The sequence below is a fragment of the Penicillium hordei genome, assembly GCF_028827395.1.
Source record: "Penicillium hordei strain IBT 12815 chromosome Unknown utg000002l_segment0_segment0, whole genome shotgun sequence".
Taxonomy (NCBI): domain Eukaryota; kingdom Fungi; phylum Ascomycota; class Eurotiomycetes; order Eurotiales; family Aspergillaceae; genus Penicillium; species Penicillium hordei.
Window position 1 is genome coordinate 761,414 of NW_026623143.1, and position 18,883 is coordinate 780,296.

The 18,883-nt window shown below is 50.5% G+C and overlaps 7 protein-coding genes across 7 annotated transcripts; 3 read left to right on the top strand and 4 right to left on the bottom strand.

Annotated features, from left to right (window-relative positions):
* Positions 1–156: 156 nt before the first annotated feature.
* Positions 157–2,964, bottom strand: N7537_003587 (snoRNA-binding rRNA-processing protein NOP14; the record flags this gene model as incomplete). Its single annotated transcript, XM_056894645.1, has 2 exons — positions 2,657–2,964; positions 157–2,601 (listed from the first exon to the last, which is right to left on the bottom strand). The coding sequence occupies exons 1-2, from the start codon at positions 2,942–2,944 to the stop codon at positions 157–159; spliced, it is 2,733 nt and encodes a 910-aa protein (XP_056754393.1). The 5' UTR covers positions 2,945–2,964.
* A 135-nt stretch (positions 2,965–3,099) lies between these two features.
* On the top strand, positions 3,100–4,312 carry N7537_003588 (uncharacterized protein; the record flags this gene model as incomplete). The annotated part of the gene is made up of 5 exons (XM_056894646.1): positions 3,100–3,142; positions 3,199–3,318; positions 3,369–3,429; positions 3,486–3,622; positions 3,681–4,312. The coding sequence occupies 5 exons, from the start codon at positions 3,100–3,102 to the stop codon at positions 4,310–4,312; spliced, it is 993 nt and encodes a 330-aa protein (XP_056754394.1).
* A 163-nt stretch (positions 4,313–4,475) lies between these two features.
* On the bottom strand, positions 4,476–6,933 carry N7537_003589 (uncharacterized protein; the record flags this gene model as incomplete). Its single annotated transcript, XM_056894647.1, has 7 exons — positions 4,476–5,451; positions 5,500–5,621; positions 5,671–5,944; positions 5,997–6,136; positions 6,187–6,421; positions 6,474–6,817; positions 6,874–6,933. The coding sequence occupies 7 exons, from the start codon at positions 6,931–6,933 to the stop codon at positions 4,476–4,478; spliced, it is 2,151 nt and encodes a 716-aa protein (XP_056754395.1).
* Positions 6,934–7,101: 168 nt separating this feature from the next.
* Positions 7,102–9,681, top strand: N7537_003590 (pentatricopeptide repeat protein; the record flags this gene model as incomplete). The annotated part of the gene is made up of 1 exon (XM_056894648.1): positions 7,102–9,681. The coding sequence occupies one exon, from the start codon at positions 7,102–7,104 to the stop codon at positions 9,679–9,681; it is 2,580 nt and encodes an 859-aa protein (XP_056754396.1).
* Positions 9,682–10,041: 360 nt separating this feature from the next.
* On the top strand, positions 10,042–11,166 carry N7537_003591 (uncharacterized protein; the record flags this gene model as incomplete). The annotated part of the gene is made up of 1 exon (XM_056894649.1): positions 10,042–11,166. The coding sequence occupies one exon, from the start codon at positions 10,042–10,044 to the stop codon at positions 11,164–11,166; it is 1,125 nt and encodes a 374-aa protein (XP_056754397.1).
* A 1,096-nt stretch (positions 11,167–12,262) lies between these two features.
* N7537_003592 (Sec63 complex subunit SEC66) lies at positions 12,263–13,272 on the bottom strand (the record flags this gene model as incomplete). The annotated part of the gene is made up of 3 exons (XM_056894650.1): positions 12,263–12,640; positions 12,746–13,056; positions 13,167–13,272. 3 exons carry the CDS (start codon positions 13,270–13,272, stop codon positions 12,263–12,265), a joined length of 795 nt encoding a protein of 264 aa, XP_056754398.1.
* Positions 13,273–13,784: 512 nt separating this feature from the next.
* Positions 13,785–18,762, bottom strand: N7537_003593 (chromatin segregase YTA7; the record flags this gene model as incomplete). Its single annotated transcript, XM_056894651.1, has 2 exons — positions 13,785–16,678; positions 16,734–18,762. The coding sequence occupies 2 exons, from the start codon at positions 18,760–18,762 to the stop codon at positions 13,785–13,787; spliced, it is 4,923 nt and encodes a 1,640-aa protein (XP_056754399.1).
* Between the last annotated feature and the right edge of the window lie 121 nt (positions 18,763–18,883).

Consider the following 18,883-nt stretch of genomic DNA (forward strand, 5'->3'; position numbering starts at 1 on the left):
TATCGTAGATCTTGATGAACTTTACTTTTATTCCCAGCCTTACGCCAGATGTGTATATACCAGCCCAACAGGATGCACAACCAAGTGTGATATATGAAGAAAAAAGACCACCAGACGTGGAACAGGAAGTTGAAATGCAAATCGCAAAAAGCAAGATTATCGCCTGCCACGCGCCCGCTCGTACTCGTTGGCGGCACGGCCCTCCTGGCTCTGAATCTCCGCAACAAGACGCTTGTACTTCTTCTCGTACTCGGAGTCGCGCTCCTTCTTCTCGCGCAGTTGCTCGCGTGCAACGAAGCTGGCGTCCTTGCGGAGCTCGCGCATGGCGCCCTTGCGCTCGCGCTTGAACTCCTTCTTGAGACGGTTGGACTCGGCACGCTCGCGGTCGGGATCGTAGTGCTTGTCTGGGTTGAAATTCTCCTCGAACTTCGGAATGGCTGTCTTGATGGCCAGGGGTTTGTGGTCGTGCAGGAACAGCGGGCGACGAACGAGACGAGCCTGTGCAAGGTGGGAATCAATCTTGTCTAGGGTGCTCTGGATGGGCTCCCGGGCTGCCGCGTATACCTTGCCCTTGAGGGATTGGCGGAGGTAGTGCAGAACAGCACGGACCGGTGTGAAGATCTCGGTGAAAGCAGATTTCTCGGCCCAAATATCGGAAGCGGAACCAAGGAGAGAGACGAGGGTAGTGAGGAGGGAGATCTTAAGCTCCTCCTGCGCCTGAGGTTCAGAAGGAGAAGTGGTTACATCGCGGAATTGCAGCTTGCGAGGTGTGACCTTCTTGGAGGACACGAGTTGAACAGATTCCTGTGACTTTCTGTAGGGGAAAGCTCCGAACTTGACAGTTGGCTCTGTAGGAGCAAGATTGCAGAGGGCATTTAGAGTGTAGTTAATAAACTCGGGCATATATCTCTTGGAGGCCTTTTGATATTGGAGGCAAAGACTTGCGGCAAATGTACCACTGGCAAGGTCTGCGAGCGAGGTGGTGGTGCACTGACCCAGGTATCGCGCCAGACAGAGATGAGCGGGTGTGGCTGTCGTATGGAAGTGATCTGATGTGGGGAAGAAGGTTGAGAGGCCGGTAAGCAGGATAAGGTCGCCGGGCAGCAGATTGAGTGGGCGTTCCTTGCCGATCTCACGAAGTTGCGCTCGGCATGCGATTGTCACATTCAAAGGATGGGTCTTTGCCAAGGAATGGATGTGACGAATGATATTCTCCAGGATGGCAAATGGAGGCTGCTGAGTCTTGTTACCCATGTAAGAAACATGTTCAACAAGAACTTCAGCAAATCGGCCAAGCTTGTCCTTGTTGCCAGGCCTGAGCCGGGGATGATGCAATGCTCGAATGCGCTGGATGACCGTCGGGATTTCCTCGATAGGCACGTTCTTCGTGATACTCAGGAAGCTTTCGTGGTCCTTTGGACAAGGATACGTGAATGCGAGTTTTCCGTTTGTTTCCTTATTAACTTCGACAGCAGTCGATGCGGCAGCGGAATCCTCTGTCGGTAGCGTCATTCCGTTGATGTGCTCATCCTCCCCATCTGGCCCGTCAGACTCATCGCTCGACGAACCTTCCTCCTCCTCTTCCATGTCACTGTCACCCATATCGAGGCTGGCATTTGAATCTGTCTCGACCAGATCTTCGTCGATGATGAAATCATCCTCATCTTCAACACCGAGTTCAGGGCGTGTTTCAGTGGGGTAAGTCGGAAGGCCGAAATGCATAGCATCGTCAATTTCCGACTCGTCATCCTCGGGAATTTCGTCCTGATCCATATTGTCCTCCTCATCATCAGTGAGCTGCTCTCCACGCATACGTCGAAGTCGGTCGTTCTCAAGTTTCTTGAGTCGCTCGGCCTCTTCCTCCACCTTCTCCTCTTCGGTCTTCGTGCGATCCGTGGGTTTTGATCGCTGATCGAACGTCATTTGCCTGAGGCGCTGATCGTATTCCTTCTCTGGATCCTTGCTGTTTTGCGACTCTTCCAGCATGGCAGCACGCTCTGGGTTCATCTCTGAGAAATCTTGCTTTGGTGCCTCTGGCTTGGCTACCTTGGCTGCAGGCTTGATGCCCCGCAGAGCCTCGAAAAGATCAGGAAGTTCCTTATCCAGAGCTTCCCGTAGGTCTTCATCGTCGTCTTTGGCCTGTTGCCGTTCCGCTTTGTAGAACTTGGACTTGGCAATGACTTCTTTCATGACCTCGGCCTTGGTCTTTTTGCGCCCTGGCTGTTCTTCGTCCCCATAGTCGATGAAGTCCTCCTGGTCCTGATCTTGATGCTGGGGTTCATCGCCATCGGGGAATCGCTTCCGTTTCCGCGACGCTTCCTCGTCGGATTCCGCGTCATCCAGGTCTCCGGCCTCGAAGTCGTCTTGGTTCGGCCCATCGAACGACAAAGATTGACCCATGTGAGTAAGCTGCATCTCATCATCATCATCCTCGAGGTTGAACATGGACTCCTTCCGCATTTTTCTCTGGCTCTCTCGCGCAAATCTCTCGGCGGCTCGTTCCTCGGGTGTCATGGTGGGATCATTCTCACCGAACCGACGATCGATAAGTCCACCGACCTTGTTTCGGCTGTTCATCTCTTTCAGAAGAGTGGCGCGTCGCTAATCAAAGTCAGCTTTATAAATAGTAGTACTTGAGGAAAATTCGTAAACTTACTCTTTCTTCACCCAGTGATTTGGTAACACCTGGGCGAGCGCCACCTCCAGCAGTCGTATTACCGTCTCTGGTTGTGACATCGAACTTGCTGGATTTGTTTATCGTTTTGATCTCGAAAGGGTTGAACCGATCTCGAATGGCTTGCAAAGCGACCTCGCGCTGGTTGCGATTCTTCGCACCGACTCCGGTCTTCGCATTTTGTCGTTTTTCTTTCTTGGACTTCTGAGGACCAAGAACTCCATTTTCACGGAGCGAAGCCTTCAGCTGTTTCAGCTGAGAAGGCGGCATTTTGTGTGGTTGGGTTTGAATTCGAGAGTTGGGAGTTTTTTTCCCCGTCGTGATTCTCATCAAAAAAATCAGGTACACCGCCTCCGCGGCCTGCGCCGATCAGGATTCTGCCGATTGTGTTCTCCGCATCCAACTCTCACAATCTCACAACCACTATGGCTCCCTTTTCTGGGGATGGTGTGCTATGGCTATGCCTAGGTATGGACGCGCCCGCCCGGTGAATTGAGTTTGGCTCAGGTGGTTAACTTATCTAGGCGTCTCACTATTCTTTGCCATCCGCGGCATCGCTACAGACCTCCGCCAAGTCGTCGATCTTACAGAAATCAAACATGTTGAAAAGGAAGACAAGATCATCAGCGAGGGAACAGAAGAAGGTGCGCAGATATATATATCTAATATGTTACTGTACTAACGAATCCTGTAGCTCTCAAGTTAGACACCCTCTTGAAGCTTTCTCAAAGCACAAGCCATGACCTCCGAGCCGCGTACGCTAAAGCATTGTTCTCTTGGACCACTTTGTGCGCCAGCTAATACTTTCTAGGGCTTTGCGCATCATTTCAGAACGATCTACCAAGGGAGATACTCGTGACTTGCTATTGGAGGAACTGGCATCCAGGAACAAAGTTCACCAACGACGAGCTCTGAATGCATTGAACTTCTTAGTTTCTAACCGAGCCCGTATGCCACCCAATCTGCCTCATTTTGACAGTCTATGAATGTTCATATTGTTTTGCAGTCACTCGAACCTCCATTTGCAGTCGACTCGCCGACATACCCACCTTTACCGCCATTATCAACTGCCTTTGCAACTTACTAGAAGAACATGTGGAGAAGACGTCTACGACTAATTCGCCCATTTTGCCAAAGACACGGCCGATGGGGGAGAAGAAGGCGCTGAACATTCTGAACGCCCTATTGCAAGAGAACATACCCGATGCACTGGAAGCAGGGATCATCAGTCGATGGCTCTGCAGATATCCATTCCCATGTGCAATAGCCGAGCCTTCTCGCCGGCGGGACGTGGTAATCCTCATGAAAACATGGTGGTCAGATGACGCAGTCATGAGCGCAATTTTCAGCGCGCTTTCCTCGCACCCCGATGGGGTCAAGCAGCTGCGGAAACATGGACTGATGGGTAGCATGATTGAAGAAAATGACCATGACGATGAGGATGACGCGGATAGTGATGTTTGGATGGTAGATGCGGACGAGGCAGGGGGCTCCTTTGGTCGAACTCCTTCGCGTAGACTTCAGGAGGGGAGTGCTGAAGAGCAAGCGCTTCGCCGACGCAGGAGAGAGGCCATGGTTTTGAGCGACGGTGGACGGCCAATTGGAAATGACGACATAATCCAACGACCTATTGATTGATCGCGGTGAGTGCGTGCTCTTTATGATCTTCAAGTTGTCTACAACAGACAACCCAGTTTCAAAACTACATATGTAGCTTGTTAGCTACTGTATTTTTATGTCCATGATACCCCACGCCAGAAAGATGATATGCAATGAATTTCATTTGAACCTCAATAAAAAACTAAAGCCCCATCCACGCTGATTTGGCCAAGTGGTCAGTCTTCTTCCGACTGTTCTTGATCACACCGAATGCCTTTAGTTCCGAGAGAGCGCCATAGAACAAAGACATTACGACTCGGTCATCGCATCCACCAGCCTCTTCGGTTTCAAATACACCATAGAAAGCCTGCCAGAGATCATGGACGTTCACCAGAGCGCCCGAATCAAGGTACAACTGATAAAGAATCGCGGTGGCAGGTTGCTTGGCCGAGACCTTGGTCATAGTGACATCCGACGAGGAAAGCAGGTAATCAAAGGGAGTAGATAGGGCGCGCTCAATTGCAAAGCGTGGCCGAGGGGCAAATGTTTCCTTTAATGGATTTCGCAGATCAAACAAAAAGATTTCATGTAGAAACAGATCTTGTGGGTTGATAAGGGTTTCTGTGAGATGCACTTGCAAAAGAGCAACTAGTCGGTCGACAATGTTGGTATATTCCACGGCTGGTTCCGAGAGATCGGCCTGCCCTTTGCTTAGCAGGATACGCTGCTGGACGACAGTGGTTTTTGTGACGGTGCTGTTGATATTGTATCCACTGCGCAGTGGGCCGGAGTTCACGCACGTTCCCAATAAAGTCCTGAGATCTTCTTGGATCGCACCGGCTTCTGGACCCATTATAATCTCCCGGAGGCGGAGGAGGAGTCCATCCAGTTTGTCAGAATCTAGAGTCTTCGTCGTGGCGACCATTTCTTCCACAATAGTGGACTCAGACAGTTCGCCAGAGAGTGCGCGAATAGAAAGGTCCGACACATTGGTTTTTTTCGAGCTCTGTGTGTATTGAAGGCAGGTATGTACGACGCGGACTGCCTGGAACATGTTTTGCATTCTTTGCTGGTTTGCATCCAGGTACTTGGGCGCCTCCTGAATAAGATATTCGTCAACTTCTAGCATATCTCGGACTTGGTTTATAGAGCCCTCTTCGACTAGATCCTCGCAGAACCTTGAACAACATTAGTGGAGATATAACTTGAGAATCGGAGACACTTACATTCGGAATGACGGTAGGTTTCTGATCGCCTCACAAAACTTGTTTTGGGCGAGAACCGTAGAATCCGGGTTGGCTAATAGTACTGCCAGCGGATTTGCGAAGAAATGGGACATGTATGCATACTAGATAAATTAGATGTCTGTTTTTAAAGCCATTGGGGATAGTTCTCACCTTGACCATACGACTGAATGCCTCGGGACTTTGGAAATAGTCACTTGTGTTCTCAAACAGAGTGCTAGTAACGTTGCGGCCTAGCCAAAGATTGGTGTCTGGGTCGGTCTGGAGAGTCTCATAGATGCGGTCGACACAGTTTCCGGCCTCTTGGACCTCAAAATGCTTTCCCTGAAGGAGAGCAACACACGAGCGAGGCAGTCTTCCTTCGAAGAGCTCTACAGAGGTAGAGATACCAAGTAAGACTGTGAATGGTATACGGTCAAGCCATGATCTAGTAGAAGGTCAGTTAGGAGATCGACCAAAGTCTGGAATGTCAATCGCACTTGAATAGAGACAAAAGATCGGTCAAGAGGCCAGGGTCAAAAGCCTCACTATCTCGAAGAGCTAGGACCAGTTTCTTGGTCCCCTTTCTCTGCACATAGTCGTGAAGAAGATCTAAATCGTAACCAAGAAGTCGAGGTCCCTGGTGAACGGTTAGTACAATAATCCAATGTTTTTAAGGCGACCACATACAGCACGATCTGTAAGGAACCTTTGATATCCATCATTGCCATCCGTATTTGTAACAGTAGCTCGGATAATGTTCTTCAACGTTGTTTTCAAATTGGGAGCATCCCCTGATTCCAATACCACGACACTGCCTTCTCCGGCCGATATCAATTGACCATTAAGCCGTGATAGCAATCTGCTGAGCGAAGATACATTTGAACCAACTGTCACCAGAGCCGTAGGAATACATCCATCACATCTAAAGCCCTAGTTAGAGCACAGTCGTGGATCGCATTGGGATAGGGACGTACGTTTGAGGTGAGGTGTCTCTGACAAAGGACAACACATCCGTCAAAACCCCAGCATCGACATCCTCGAGGATGTTCTTGAGTCCTGGTGAGTAATTTATCACTATGACCACCCATGAATTTGCCTGACTAACCTGAATCTTATGTTCTTGCTTCGACCAGAGCTCCTGATAGGCATCATATCGTAATTGGACGGACTTGGCGTTCTCGTCTCCGTTCAAAAGGGGCACAAAATGCTGTCGATCAGGCCGCTCGTCCTTGTCGGCGGTTGACGAGACTTTGCGGCGCTTCGAAGGTCGCTCGCCCGCTGATTTTCTATGTTTGGGCGGTTGGTAGATGTACGCACCCTGCGATGATTTGTTAGCGCGCATCCTCAAGGTCCGTGCCGGATCTCAAGACAAACCAGGTTTTGGGACTTGTCATTCGACAAGCCCAAGGCATCGTTCAATCCATCAGCATCCATGCTGCTGCTCGAAAGGACTTAGTTGTCGCACTGGGGATGACTTCAAGGGCGGAAGCGCGACAAGACGCTAAACCCAATCAGGCGATAATTGGTTCTCTCCCGAACTTGAACTTCTTCATTTCTCCAACTTTTCTGGTCGCATTCGATGACCGATTGACTTCAGACTTCATGCTGCGCCAGGCTATTCAAGGAGCCCGATGGTGTCAGCATGTGGCCCGCAGCCCATCGACACGCGTTCCACGCCGGGCCTTCTCCGCCATAGCTCCGCAGCGTCTTAAATTTGGCGGACCGAACGACAAAGTCACATTCTACGAACAAGAATCCCTCGAGAGCAAAACGCGACGCAAAATCGACCCCGAAGCCGAAGATAATGAGGAGCGAGATGAGGTCAAAAAGGAGCTCGCGAAGCTCCAGGATGAATTGAAGGTTTTGGAGGAGGGACCTTTCGCTCCCAACAGCCCTTTCATCAAGAGTTTGCCAGAAGAGGACCGCAAGATTGCCCTAGAAGCCTTGAGAAAATTTGACGAGGAAAATCCTCAGTCTGCAGACGAGCCTGGGTTGGATCAGGTTTTCGATGAAGAACTTGATGATATGCTACGAGAGGAGTTTGAAGGCCTCGCCATGGAGGAGGAGAATTGGGAGGATGGCGTCAAGAATCGGCGAAAGCTAGCCGCCAGACGATCCGCCGCAGCAAAGCGTGCAGGGGCAGAGTCTCATCCCTACGCTATAAAGTTCAACGATTCCCTACGACAACTCCAAGGAAAGATATCAGATGAGCGGGCTCGACAAGACTTATGGAAGTGGTACCGACGATGCAAGCAGACCATCCCAGGCTTTTTGACAATAATGCCTGAGGGGGCACTCGAAACAATATGGGATGCACAAGCAATGGGGGAGACTGACCGGGATACACGCTCAACGCATTTGCAAATCCTGGTACAGGACGCTAAATCTATCGGCCAAGAACTGGCCACGCCTCAAATCCTATCTTACATCACATCTCTGCATGAAAATGGCTCCACCAACCTTGCACTGGAGCAATGGGAGGCATATCAAGCAGAGCTGTCCCAGAAGAAGGAGGATTTGGAAGAATACTGGAAGCTCGGAGTACGATTATTTGCTGCAGACAATAACCCACAACGAGCTCAAGATATTGCTTTGGCTTTCCTGGCAAACGACCGAACTCGCCAGCCGCGTGTACTCATTCCTGTCATCACAGCATGGGGAAGACTGCCCGGAAAGGAGGCTGAAGTAAAAGCCTGGGCACTTTATCTGCAGCTGAAGACATTCTTGGGCTCAGATATGACAATGGAAGACTATGATCAAATCAGCATTGCCCTTCTCACGGCTGGTCGATTGGACACTGCAGTTGCAATCTTCAAGGATATGATGGTGACTGGAAAAGACCCAGCCAATGACTCGACTGCTTTGTACAAAGCCGCGTTGGGTCTGGCAGGTAATCTTCATGCATCAAGCATCAACGAAAATGAAGTAAACAAGGTCTCTTTGTCGGCACTCAAGGTGTTGCCTCGCCAGTTCCAGAATCGGTTCTTCTATGCCAGTTGGATGAAGAAGCTCATTGGTATGGGCGAGGTCGACTCTGCTGCCCTGGTCATTGAACTTATGTATGAGCGGTGTGTCAAACCCGATAGCAAGCACTTGAATGGAATAATTGCGGGCTGGCTCCGTGACGGGAACACAAGTGCACGCGACAAGGCAGAGCGACTTGGCTGGGCCATGATCCAAAAGCGTGTCGATGTTGTATGGAGGCGGTACCAACCAGCCGAGATTTCCCCTCAGCTTCGAGTCAGATCTGGGGAAACAGAATCAGCACGCATGCCCCAATTTATGCAGAGAGAGGTCCCGCCTGCGAGCATCGAGACCTTCTCTATCCTTCTTCTTCATTACACGCGCCGAGGTGACGACGACATGGTCAAATACTTGGTCAAGTGCCTTGGGGATGCACATATCAAGCCGAATTCTTACTTCATGAACCACCTTCTATACGCAGAGCTCCGAAAGCAAGACGTGAAACAACTTTGGACCAAGTTCCAGACGATGTCTACCGCCATCCGGCCTGACATGGAAACATATGCCTGCCTCTGGGACTGTGCCAAGCTCCAATACGACCGCGGGCGTACTGCCTTCGATGCGGGCTTTCCATCAGCACGTCAGCTCTATGCCAATATGATATCCTGGTACTCCCAGTTATCTCCTCGCACCCAGAAAAACACCCAAGCACAGATTCCTAGAGCTCTATTTGATCAGATTGTGCGATGTTTTTGTCTCTCCAAAGACCTCTCCGGCACGTTGGTCGTCATACACTCGATGCATTCAGCCTTCGGCTTCGCACCTGATGACACGACTGCCCGCATGATAGTACTTCAAATTGCACGACTTGCTGGTGTACCGGCCGACACTCCGAAACGGCGCCTCCGCCGCTTGTCTTCGACGCCACGAAGCAAAGAGAATATCGGCCAAGTCAGCCGTTTGCTAGAACTGTTGGGTGATCGCAAAGCTGAAAACCTGCGATTGCAAGGATTGAGTCTTGAACAGCTAGACCCACGTGAGATGGAACAGTATCAACTGGAGATCATGGCCAGTCTACTACGGATCGTGATGAGCCGAGCAGATGCCTTGGATCCAGTTCAGGTCGAAAATAAACTCGAGGTAGCAGCGAAGGAGATGTTGGCTGAACATATCGACTTAGGACCGCCCTTGGGGGTAGACGATAGCAAGCTTCTGTAATTGACCATGTCAATCAAGCTATTCCATTGCATGGGAAATCATGGCGTTTGACGGTTTGACGGGTTTGTTTTACACCCAAATTAACTAGGGTTGTGTATATTATTTTGTTGTTTAGACATAATGTACTTACATCGATGTAGCGTCTATTATCTTTCCTCTCTACCTTGATCTTCCCTTTCCTCCTTTTTATATCTCCCTCTTCCACTACCTTAGCTCAAGGCTTCCCCCCCTTTTCCTACCTGCTCCAGCAAATTTCACCCGATTGTCACGCCAATCCAGCTGCTCTACCCAACCCTCTACAGCTAGACGACGGGTCAGTATCTAGCCTTACCTTCATAAACTCCCGGTTCGATTGAACCAATGACCGGAAATCCCACAAGCTCAATGTCGGCGCAAAACTTGCAGGCTCTTCTTGCCCAGGCGATGAGGCCTAGCAGGGACCCGTCTCTGCCAGCTCTCAACCCACGAGCTGTGGACGGGGCCACGACCTATAACAACACCCCATTCCAACTAGGCCTACACCACCCGTCTCATAACCCGATCCGGGATACACGGCCACAAATGGTACCTTACGCTAGTCAATTGCAACCCGGAGCCACGTATCCCTACCCCGAAGTCCCAAGCTTAGGTTATGACCCATTCCCACCGCCACCGTCGGGCCTGGAAGGGTATACGGCCGCTCAGCTAGCTACACTCGAGAATTCGTTCCGAGGACTGCAGTCTGCGAGTAATCCAGTCGACTCAACTGGTCCAATCCATCCCGAGGAGCCTGTTCCGCCAACCCACGTCTATAGCAAGGGGATTTTATCTGGGCACCACAAGTCTGGGAAAACCCAACCCTCGGCAAGCCTTCTATCCAAGAAAATTCGACCTCAAACATCGAGCTCTCATGTTCCTACTCGTGACTCAACCTCTGATCTGGCGGATATGGACTGGGACTCAGAACCGAGAACCGAATCCGAACTAGAACCTAAATCAAGATCAGAGAAGAGAGTAGCCTCTTGGGGTACCAACCAAAAGCGATCTCGATCTCAGACTCATGACCCAACCCCGAACAAGAAAGTGAGATCCGCCCCTGATCCAACTCCGGCCGAGCCTGCCCGGGGGGAATGGAAAGAGATCCGCACTAGATCGGTGAACAGACATCCGGATTTAATGAGGCACCTTGGGCAAAGAAAAACCGATCCTGTGTATCATTACTATCATGAAATCATGGATACCTCTAGCAACGAGTCCCCAGGGCATTGGGATTGGAAAACGGAGAAGGACCTGCCTGCGAACCTTAAAGGGTTGGAGAAGGAACGCTTGACCTACGAACAAATCAAGACATTGGCTTTCTTTAAGCCCGGCATCCGGAGAAAGTACGGAACAGCCTTCCGATGGAGAGGTCATATCCGCTCTGAATACGCCGCCTTCTCGAAGCCGTGGAGAAGGGGAGGTTCAAATTGCCTGCACACCTCCTTCATTCGTGTAACCCGTGTCTAGTCGGACAGTCTCTCTTCTGTAAGGTCTCTTCAGAGAACCTATCCTCGAGGAAAATCACACCATCCCCAGCGGACTCTTCCGTCATCCATCCCGAACTGACTAGTCCACCCATTCCTGCCCAGTCTGCTGAGAAGCAGGCAGCCAACCCTGCTCTATCTTTTTAAGTCCCTGGCAGTACTCAGAACGATAGTGTGATGGCCGTTACTCCATAAATTGCGCATCACTCAGCGGAACCGAAATAACCAATCCTCATTCAACCAAACCCTGTCCGCTCTATTGACAGTGCAGAGTGCAGAAGTGACATCACTCAGGGATAGGATACAACGCTACGATACACTCTTAGAGGTTCATCCGGCTCTACAGTCTCAAGTCAAAAAGTGGCGGCATCTACCTCAACCCACTCCGGTGTCTACCTTTCCCTGCCCAAAGCCTCAACCCGTTCCTGATTCAATATCCACTAAGTGTTTTTTTTTTATATTTTTTTTAATTCTATCTATGTTTGGCGTTATTTTCCAAGACACCATCTCTGTTCGGGACCCATCCTAGGGAAATGTGATTGTCCTTGGCAGAAAACTAGGGCATTGATACCCTAGGCCTTGCTCTTCTGTTGTTACCTATGAAACCCCCAAATGTCACTCATTTCCTATGGATTAGTTTCTAGTCATTCGCCAAATGGGCAGCTATTTTGTACCCTGTAGTTAGACTACCTGGCTGCATTACCTCGCAGCGTATTGGAGAACGTAGCATTTCTCAACCCGATATCATCGGTATCTTCTCTACTAGATATGCCCGCAGTCTATATTACCTATATAGTGTGCGCACTATAGGGTAACGATGCAATCACATGACTAGCAGATGTCTATATAAAAGCGTTGTTGAATTTGAGCATTATTTTCACTTCGGACTTGAATCTGGCCTTGAATTGGCCGGTTCGTGGTATATTGATAGGTTTTCTGGCTATTCAACCTCTCACCCATAACTTTAACTGGTATAATAATTTAATTCCTGAACCCGTGGCCCAAAATCCCCTAGCATTAAGAGTGTATTTTGAACCCCAGATTAGAGTACGAAAAAAAAGCAGAAAAAAAAATAATATCTATTTCTTGCCCTTGGCCTTCTTCTTTACGCTTGGCGGAGAAGCAGGCGTATTCGAGGAAGTTTCAGCCTCCACAAGAACAGCATCGTCATCACTGCCCTGGACAGAAGTACCGGCGGTAGAGATTGTGGGTGGAGCCTCAACAGACTTAGTTATGGTGTTGGTAGACCTAGCCTCTTCCGTAGAAGCGGTCGAGCCCTCGTTCAACTCCTTCATAAATCCCTCCTGGATACTCGTCTTCTTCTTGCTCCACCACTGGCGCTCCTCTTCCAATTTCTTTTGTTGATCGTCCATGCGCTTGCGGTAGATATCGTTATTCATCATTTCGTTAGCGGACTGGAAGATAGTCTGGCCCCAGCCGGGGACATAGGCGTTTGCCTGTTTGATTTCGGTCAGTAAAGCACAAAAGCGTGTACAATCATTTGTTCATTTGTTCGCCGAGAACAATGGTTTATTGGCAACGGAGAGCAAAGTTTATCATACCTCTGAAACCACATCCTTGACCTCGTCTTCCATCTCCTTCTCCGCGCGCTGGAATCGCTGCCAGAGATCATCCCCGACACTACCACGTTGAACTAGTGTTGTGAGAGCTTGCTTCTGGTTGCGCAGTGCCATAATGCGACGGATGTCCTCAGCTGCGCGACGGAGAAGAGAAGCCTTGAAGATAGAGTCGGGGATAGCGGGGGCCTTCTTCTCTTTTGTGGAGGTTGCTGAGGGTTCAAGATGGAGGAGAGAGAAGTAAATATCGCGCTGGAGGTGGGCGGGGAACCATGGCTCTAGAGATGCTGCCTTGTCTATAACGATTCACAAATCATATATTAGCATGCAAGGACAACCGGACGCAACGGCGCGCGAGATGGGTGGGTGTTGAGGACTCGAGGCTTTCTGGGGGCATTTCACATACGGGACTTGCGCTTGCGGTAGAGGGAGGAGAATGTAGCAAGCGATCCCAAAAGAATGCCTAGGTAGGCGATTGGGACGGCCAGACTGAGCCAGTCCACGTCGAACATTGCAGCGATGTGGTTTTTAGGACAGAGGTATAGGGATTGAAGGTCCGGGAAAGAAGATGAGATAGCAATACTCAATCTGTACCAGTGTGAAGGTGAAATGAAGAAAAGAAGGGTATTGAAGTTGCGAAATGTGGTGTTGGTCAAGCTCGAAAGGCCAGGGTGTTTAGTGGGTCACGTCACATGTTCATTCCCAAGTATAAAAAGTTGTAGATTTTAAGAGTCATAATTACGAAGAGAAACAACATTTTAGACCATTATCCTCATAGTCTACATACATTCCCCATGTCAAATAACCCACTAAAACTAATTTTTGCATAAACAATTAAGGAAATTGGGTAATTGACACATTTGCTCCCCCTATCCATCCATCTCGCCACACAAGAAAACAAAAACAAAAACCATCGCCAGATCAAAGGGGAATATGAACCGAGTCAACATATTGACAAAGTAAAAAAAGGGACAAAAAAAAAGGAGAAAAGGGTGAAAGTATGGAATTATCCATCAGTCAGCTCTCACTGGAAACTCAGGTTGGCCAGGATATCCTTGGTTTGTTGGCTGATAGGCCCGATCTCCTGCATCGCCTGCATATCTTCTAGGACTGCATTGTATGTTTTTCCGAGACCATCGGCGACACGAGTACGGTTCCATTCTCCACGCATGTGCCACACGTAGTCCATTAGATTGGTGTTGATTTGCTCCAGCTGCTCCACTGAGAATCCGCTGGTTGACAGGGTTAGCTGCGCGTGCAGACGCTCAACAACCTCAAGATCGAGGACGAATGGCTCATGGAGTTCTTCGCTCAGGATCGATTGCAAGTTAGTCGAAGCATTCGTTGCTGGCATGTTAGGTGCATCGAACAGCGGGGGTTGCGGCTTCGACTGCGACTGGCTTCCATTCAGACCACTGTTCTCCTGGGTGTCTGCATTGCTAAGCAGTGAGTCCCGGAGATTGGGAGAAGGTTGACTGCTGTCATTTTGCTGGGTGTCGGGCAGGTGGTCTTCCTGTGACACGCGATCGGGGTATTGAGTAAGGTCGGGGTATTCGGTTCTCGAGATATGAGGGCTCTGAGTGTGGTCATTTTGATTCGACAGATGCTCAGAGGATTTCTTATCAGAAGTCGTCTGAGTAGTGGACGCTTCATTGGTGTAATCAGCTGGCTGAGATCCGGGGGCCATTGGGGTCATGGGGCCTCGTTGGGAGAAGCTGGAAAGACCAGATTCTCGACGAATCTGCTGAGAAGGTGCCGTGTGGGAATAAGGAGGCTTCGGCTGTGCAGATGGCCCGAATGAGCTTCCCTGAGTGTCCTTGCTACCCGAATGATCATCAGAATTGGACATGAAAACGTCGCCGTCTCCATCTCCATGGGTACCGTTGCTCGCTCCGACAGCATGGGAACCAATCTCGTTGAGATCCGAACCACCGTCGTGATGATCTCCATTGGCGAAACTCTTGAACTGGGATGTGGGGGTCACGGGATGCAAAGCTGCTTTTCTATCATCCTCATTGTCGGGGAACTCCTCGCCGAGTTGAATTGGGCCTGTCGACAGGCCCGATTCGGTGTTGCCATGCGACTCATTGGAAGGGTCAGGGATGGGAGCTGCGTTCTCCACTTGGGCACGTTTCTCACGCTCCGCAGCCTCCTTTTCGCGAGCCATCTCACGCAGATAGACCTGCTCACATTCTGCCATAAGAGCTGGCTCGGCGACCAGGACACCGGCGATATCAACTTCGACATTGGTCAAAAGTTCACTTGACCGCAAAATGCGTTCGGGGTCACCAGTCTGACGAGCATCCTTGACCATTCGCTTGACATCCGCCACAAAGTCGATGGCACGCTTGTAGTATCCGTTTGCAAGGCGTTTTTCAATTGTCACAATCTCCAGGTTGTAGTAGAATTTCCCAGTGGCAGTTTCACGGAGACCCAACACACCATGTTTGTCGTACGCTTTCTCATAAGGCCGGAATGTGTTTTGTTGATCCGGGGGAAGATCACTGGTAACAATGTTGGGATTTTCCTCCTCCCACAAATATCGGATTTGGGATTCATCGATCACGCCCGACCTGAAACGCTTGTACCTCTTGACCTGATCCATGATAGGTTGAATCCGGGTTTTCAAAAGATTCAAGGATATGTAATCTTTCTTCTTTTGAGCCTTGATCTCCTCCTTGGTGAGTTCTGCCTCAGGCTTTGGAGGTGGGGGTGGCGCGACTTCCAGTTGTTCAAGCTGACGAAGTTTTCGATTTTCGGGGTTGGGGAATCCTTTCGGAGGAGTCTTGACGAATTCAATGATCTTTCCAAAGAATTCACGACGCGCGTCATGATTTGGAGCAGATAGACCATACAGGTTCTTCTTAGAAAATCCAAACATGTTCTTCAGTAGACCCTCATCCAGTTCCTCTTCTTGTGATTCGAGAATACCAAGCAAAAGAACTGGATCCGAAGGAGCCACCGACCGCAAAAGACTCATGAAGGTAGAAATCACAGTAGGTCCGACAGTCTGGAACCACAGTTGGATGTTGGGAATGTAAATCACACTCGGCTTGTGTCGCTTAACCTCGGTGAAGAGCTGGATGACAGCTGCCTCTGGGGAGCGGGTTGAGTCGCTCAACAAGGTGGGGAGATCGAACGCCTGCACATGCAGGCCCTCAAACACATGCAGTAGTGCGGCTGCGAGGTATTGCTGGCCCATGCCGTGGGGGCCCCGAAGAAGGAGTCGGGGTCGGAAGACACGCGAGCGATCAAACTCTTGCAAAAGGAGCTCTCGAGTGAAGCCTGCACCATCATCAGGTTCCTCGTATTGAGCCTCCTCGAGAGCAGTAAGCTTCTTTCGCTGCGGAAGAATCTCGGACAGCAAAGATTTGATTTCGGACAATGGATGGCGAAGCAGGGGTTCAATGTTCGGAGGCAGGGCAGTCGCACTAGATGAGGTCGACCGCTCTGAAGAGGGCACCATCTTCTTGATTGCCAGCATGAAATCTTTGGGGGCCACATCGATTGTCTTCGGATCAATCACGAGCTTTTGGTCTGATTTGTAGATTTGGGGGTATCTTCTTTGTACGGCATTGATTGCAGCCTCGGTGCAAAGCGCTCGCAAGTCAGCACCGCCATAACCCTTGGTCATATCTGCCAATTCATCTTTGATGTTGCTTGGAAGAGGAGGATCCCATTCCTTGGTGTGAATGTCGAGAATAGCACGACGTGCCTCAATATTAGGCAGCGAGAAATAGAATTCACGGTCAAAACGACCAGGGCGGCGAAGAGCAGGATCAACAGAGTCAGGTCGATTGGTAGCACCGATGACAACTACTTGACCACGACCATCCATGCCGTCCATCAACGCAAGTAGGGTCGAGACAATGGAGGCATGGATTTGTTCTTGTTTGCTGGATCTCACGGGAGCCAAACCTGGTATAGAATATTAGCACTTGTCAGCTATGCCTTCAAGAGGGGCCTTATTTACCGTCAATCTCATCAAAGAAGATGATACTGGGCTGGTTCTTGCGGGCTTCTTCGAAAAGAAGCCGAAGTTGTCGCTCAGCCTCACCGACCCATTTGCTCAGTGCATCCGCACCCTTTCTCATGTAGAATGTGACCTTGCGTCCTTCTGAGCTCACGCTGTTGGCTAAAGCACGAGCCATCAGCGTCTTTCCGGTACCAGGAGGACCGTGGAATAGAACACCGCGAGGGGGAGTGATTTTGAAACGCTGGAAGATTTCCGGGTACAGCAACGGCAAAGAAACCATTTCTTTCAACTGGTCAATGTGTCCTTGCAAACCGCCAACATGGTCAAAGTTGACATTCATGTCAACCCCCAAGGGATCGGCATCAGCCAAAGCCTGCTTGTTATTGAATTTTCCAAGGTTGGCAGGTGTACCGGCCGAGTTCTGACCAGGGTCAGCCGACTGGTTGTGGGTGGCTGCAACTCCAAGGCCAGGAGCACGATTTGGCTGTTGAGCACCTTCATCATCGCTGCTATCGCTGTCCGCTCCTCCGACTGCAGTAGGGCCACCAGGAACACCGAGAATAGCTGAATTACCACCCCCACCGAATGGACCCAACGTCGAGAACAAAGTGCGCTGCCAGCCTCCACCTCCACGGCCACGCCGGGATGGAGACCCTGTCACTTCGTTGTCGGTGTCTTCATTGGGTTGAAGCATTTCAGGTCGAATAATGCGATAATCAACGTCCTTTCGATTGCGACGCGGTTTCTCGTACACGACTGCTTGCTTCGCACGGCGACGGGCACGGCCAGTAAGGTCTTCCAATTCTTCAGCGAGTTCTTCTGCCTCCTCTGAGGGTGCGCGGGTTCGAGAAGGCCGTTGACGTAGGCCAGGGCGCCGACTGGCAGAGCTATCTTCGGCTTCCTCGCGAGCTCGAAGTTCTTTGCGAGGAGAGGCACGCGATTCAGGCTCCGAGTCTTCCTCTTCATCATTCGATAGCTCCTCCTCTGGCTCGAAATCACTTTCTTCATTTTTGCTTTTCCGCTGTGAGCTTCGAGACGGCTGCTTACGGCTGGATCGACGTAGCTGCGATTCTTCATTTGTCTCGGCGTCTTGCGCGGTATTCTCCTCGTGAGGTTGCTCGTGGGAGAGCCTGCCTCGTCGCCGAGTTGTTGGGGGTTCCTCGGCGTGTTCGGAATGATCAATCTTCGCGTCGCCATTTTCTGATTCAGGGACAACGTCTTCATCTGGCATTTCTTCGTCAATTGGGTCGTGATCTCCATCATTCACTGGCAATGTATCACCTTCAGCGCCGCCTTGAGGCACGTCACTTTCCAGTACCTCCATTTGCGAGCCCTGAATAGTCGTTTCGTTGATAACATCCTCAACATCCTCATGTCCTTCGGCGTCTTCATCCTCTTCGTCAATGATCGTGCGCTTGGCCATGCGGTCGACTCTGGAAACGCGGCGAAACGGGGATGGGATTTCAGCTTCTGGTGTATGTGTACCTCGCTCAACGGTATGTACGTGACGGCCAGAGTTGGTAAGGGCGTAGATATCCTCTGAAGCGTCACGGGTCCGGCGGGTTACACGTTTAGAGAAAGCCAAGTAATTGGGCGGGAGTTTCAATTTGATGACGGTGCTCTTGCGTGGAGCAGGAGCTCGAGTCTCATTCTCACCATCATCGTTCAGCGGGTCTTCTTCCGAATCTGGTTCCTCGTAGTGCGGGCGACGGCTCTGGGTGGTTCGTCGACGTGCCGTTCCTCTGACATTGCGTTCAACCTCCTCCTCTTCCTCCTCCTCCTCCTCCGATTCTTCTTCTACCTCATCGAAGTCAAAATCTTCGGACACGTCTTCCTCCTCCGAGGTGAGACCATCGTCTGAGCTGCGCCGTCTCTTCTTTGGGGCCGGCCGCGACTTTTTCTTGGGGCTGGCCTTCGACTTCCGGCCGGTCGAACGCGAGTAGTGAGCGTGGTCGCTGTAGTCCTCATCGTCGGAGTCAGACTTGTTGGCGACCTCGTCCAGGGTACGCTTTGCGCCACGAGCCATGACGGAGTTTTGGTGATTAGGGGATCACTTTGAAACCACAAAGTCAGCACAAACCGCTTCAATTTGGGGAGTACAATGAGAGTACAGTCAAGGGCTCAGACGCCCTGATAATAAGGAAGAT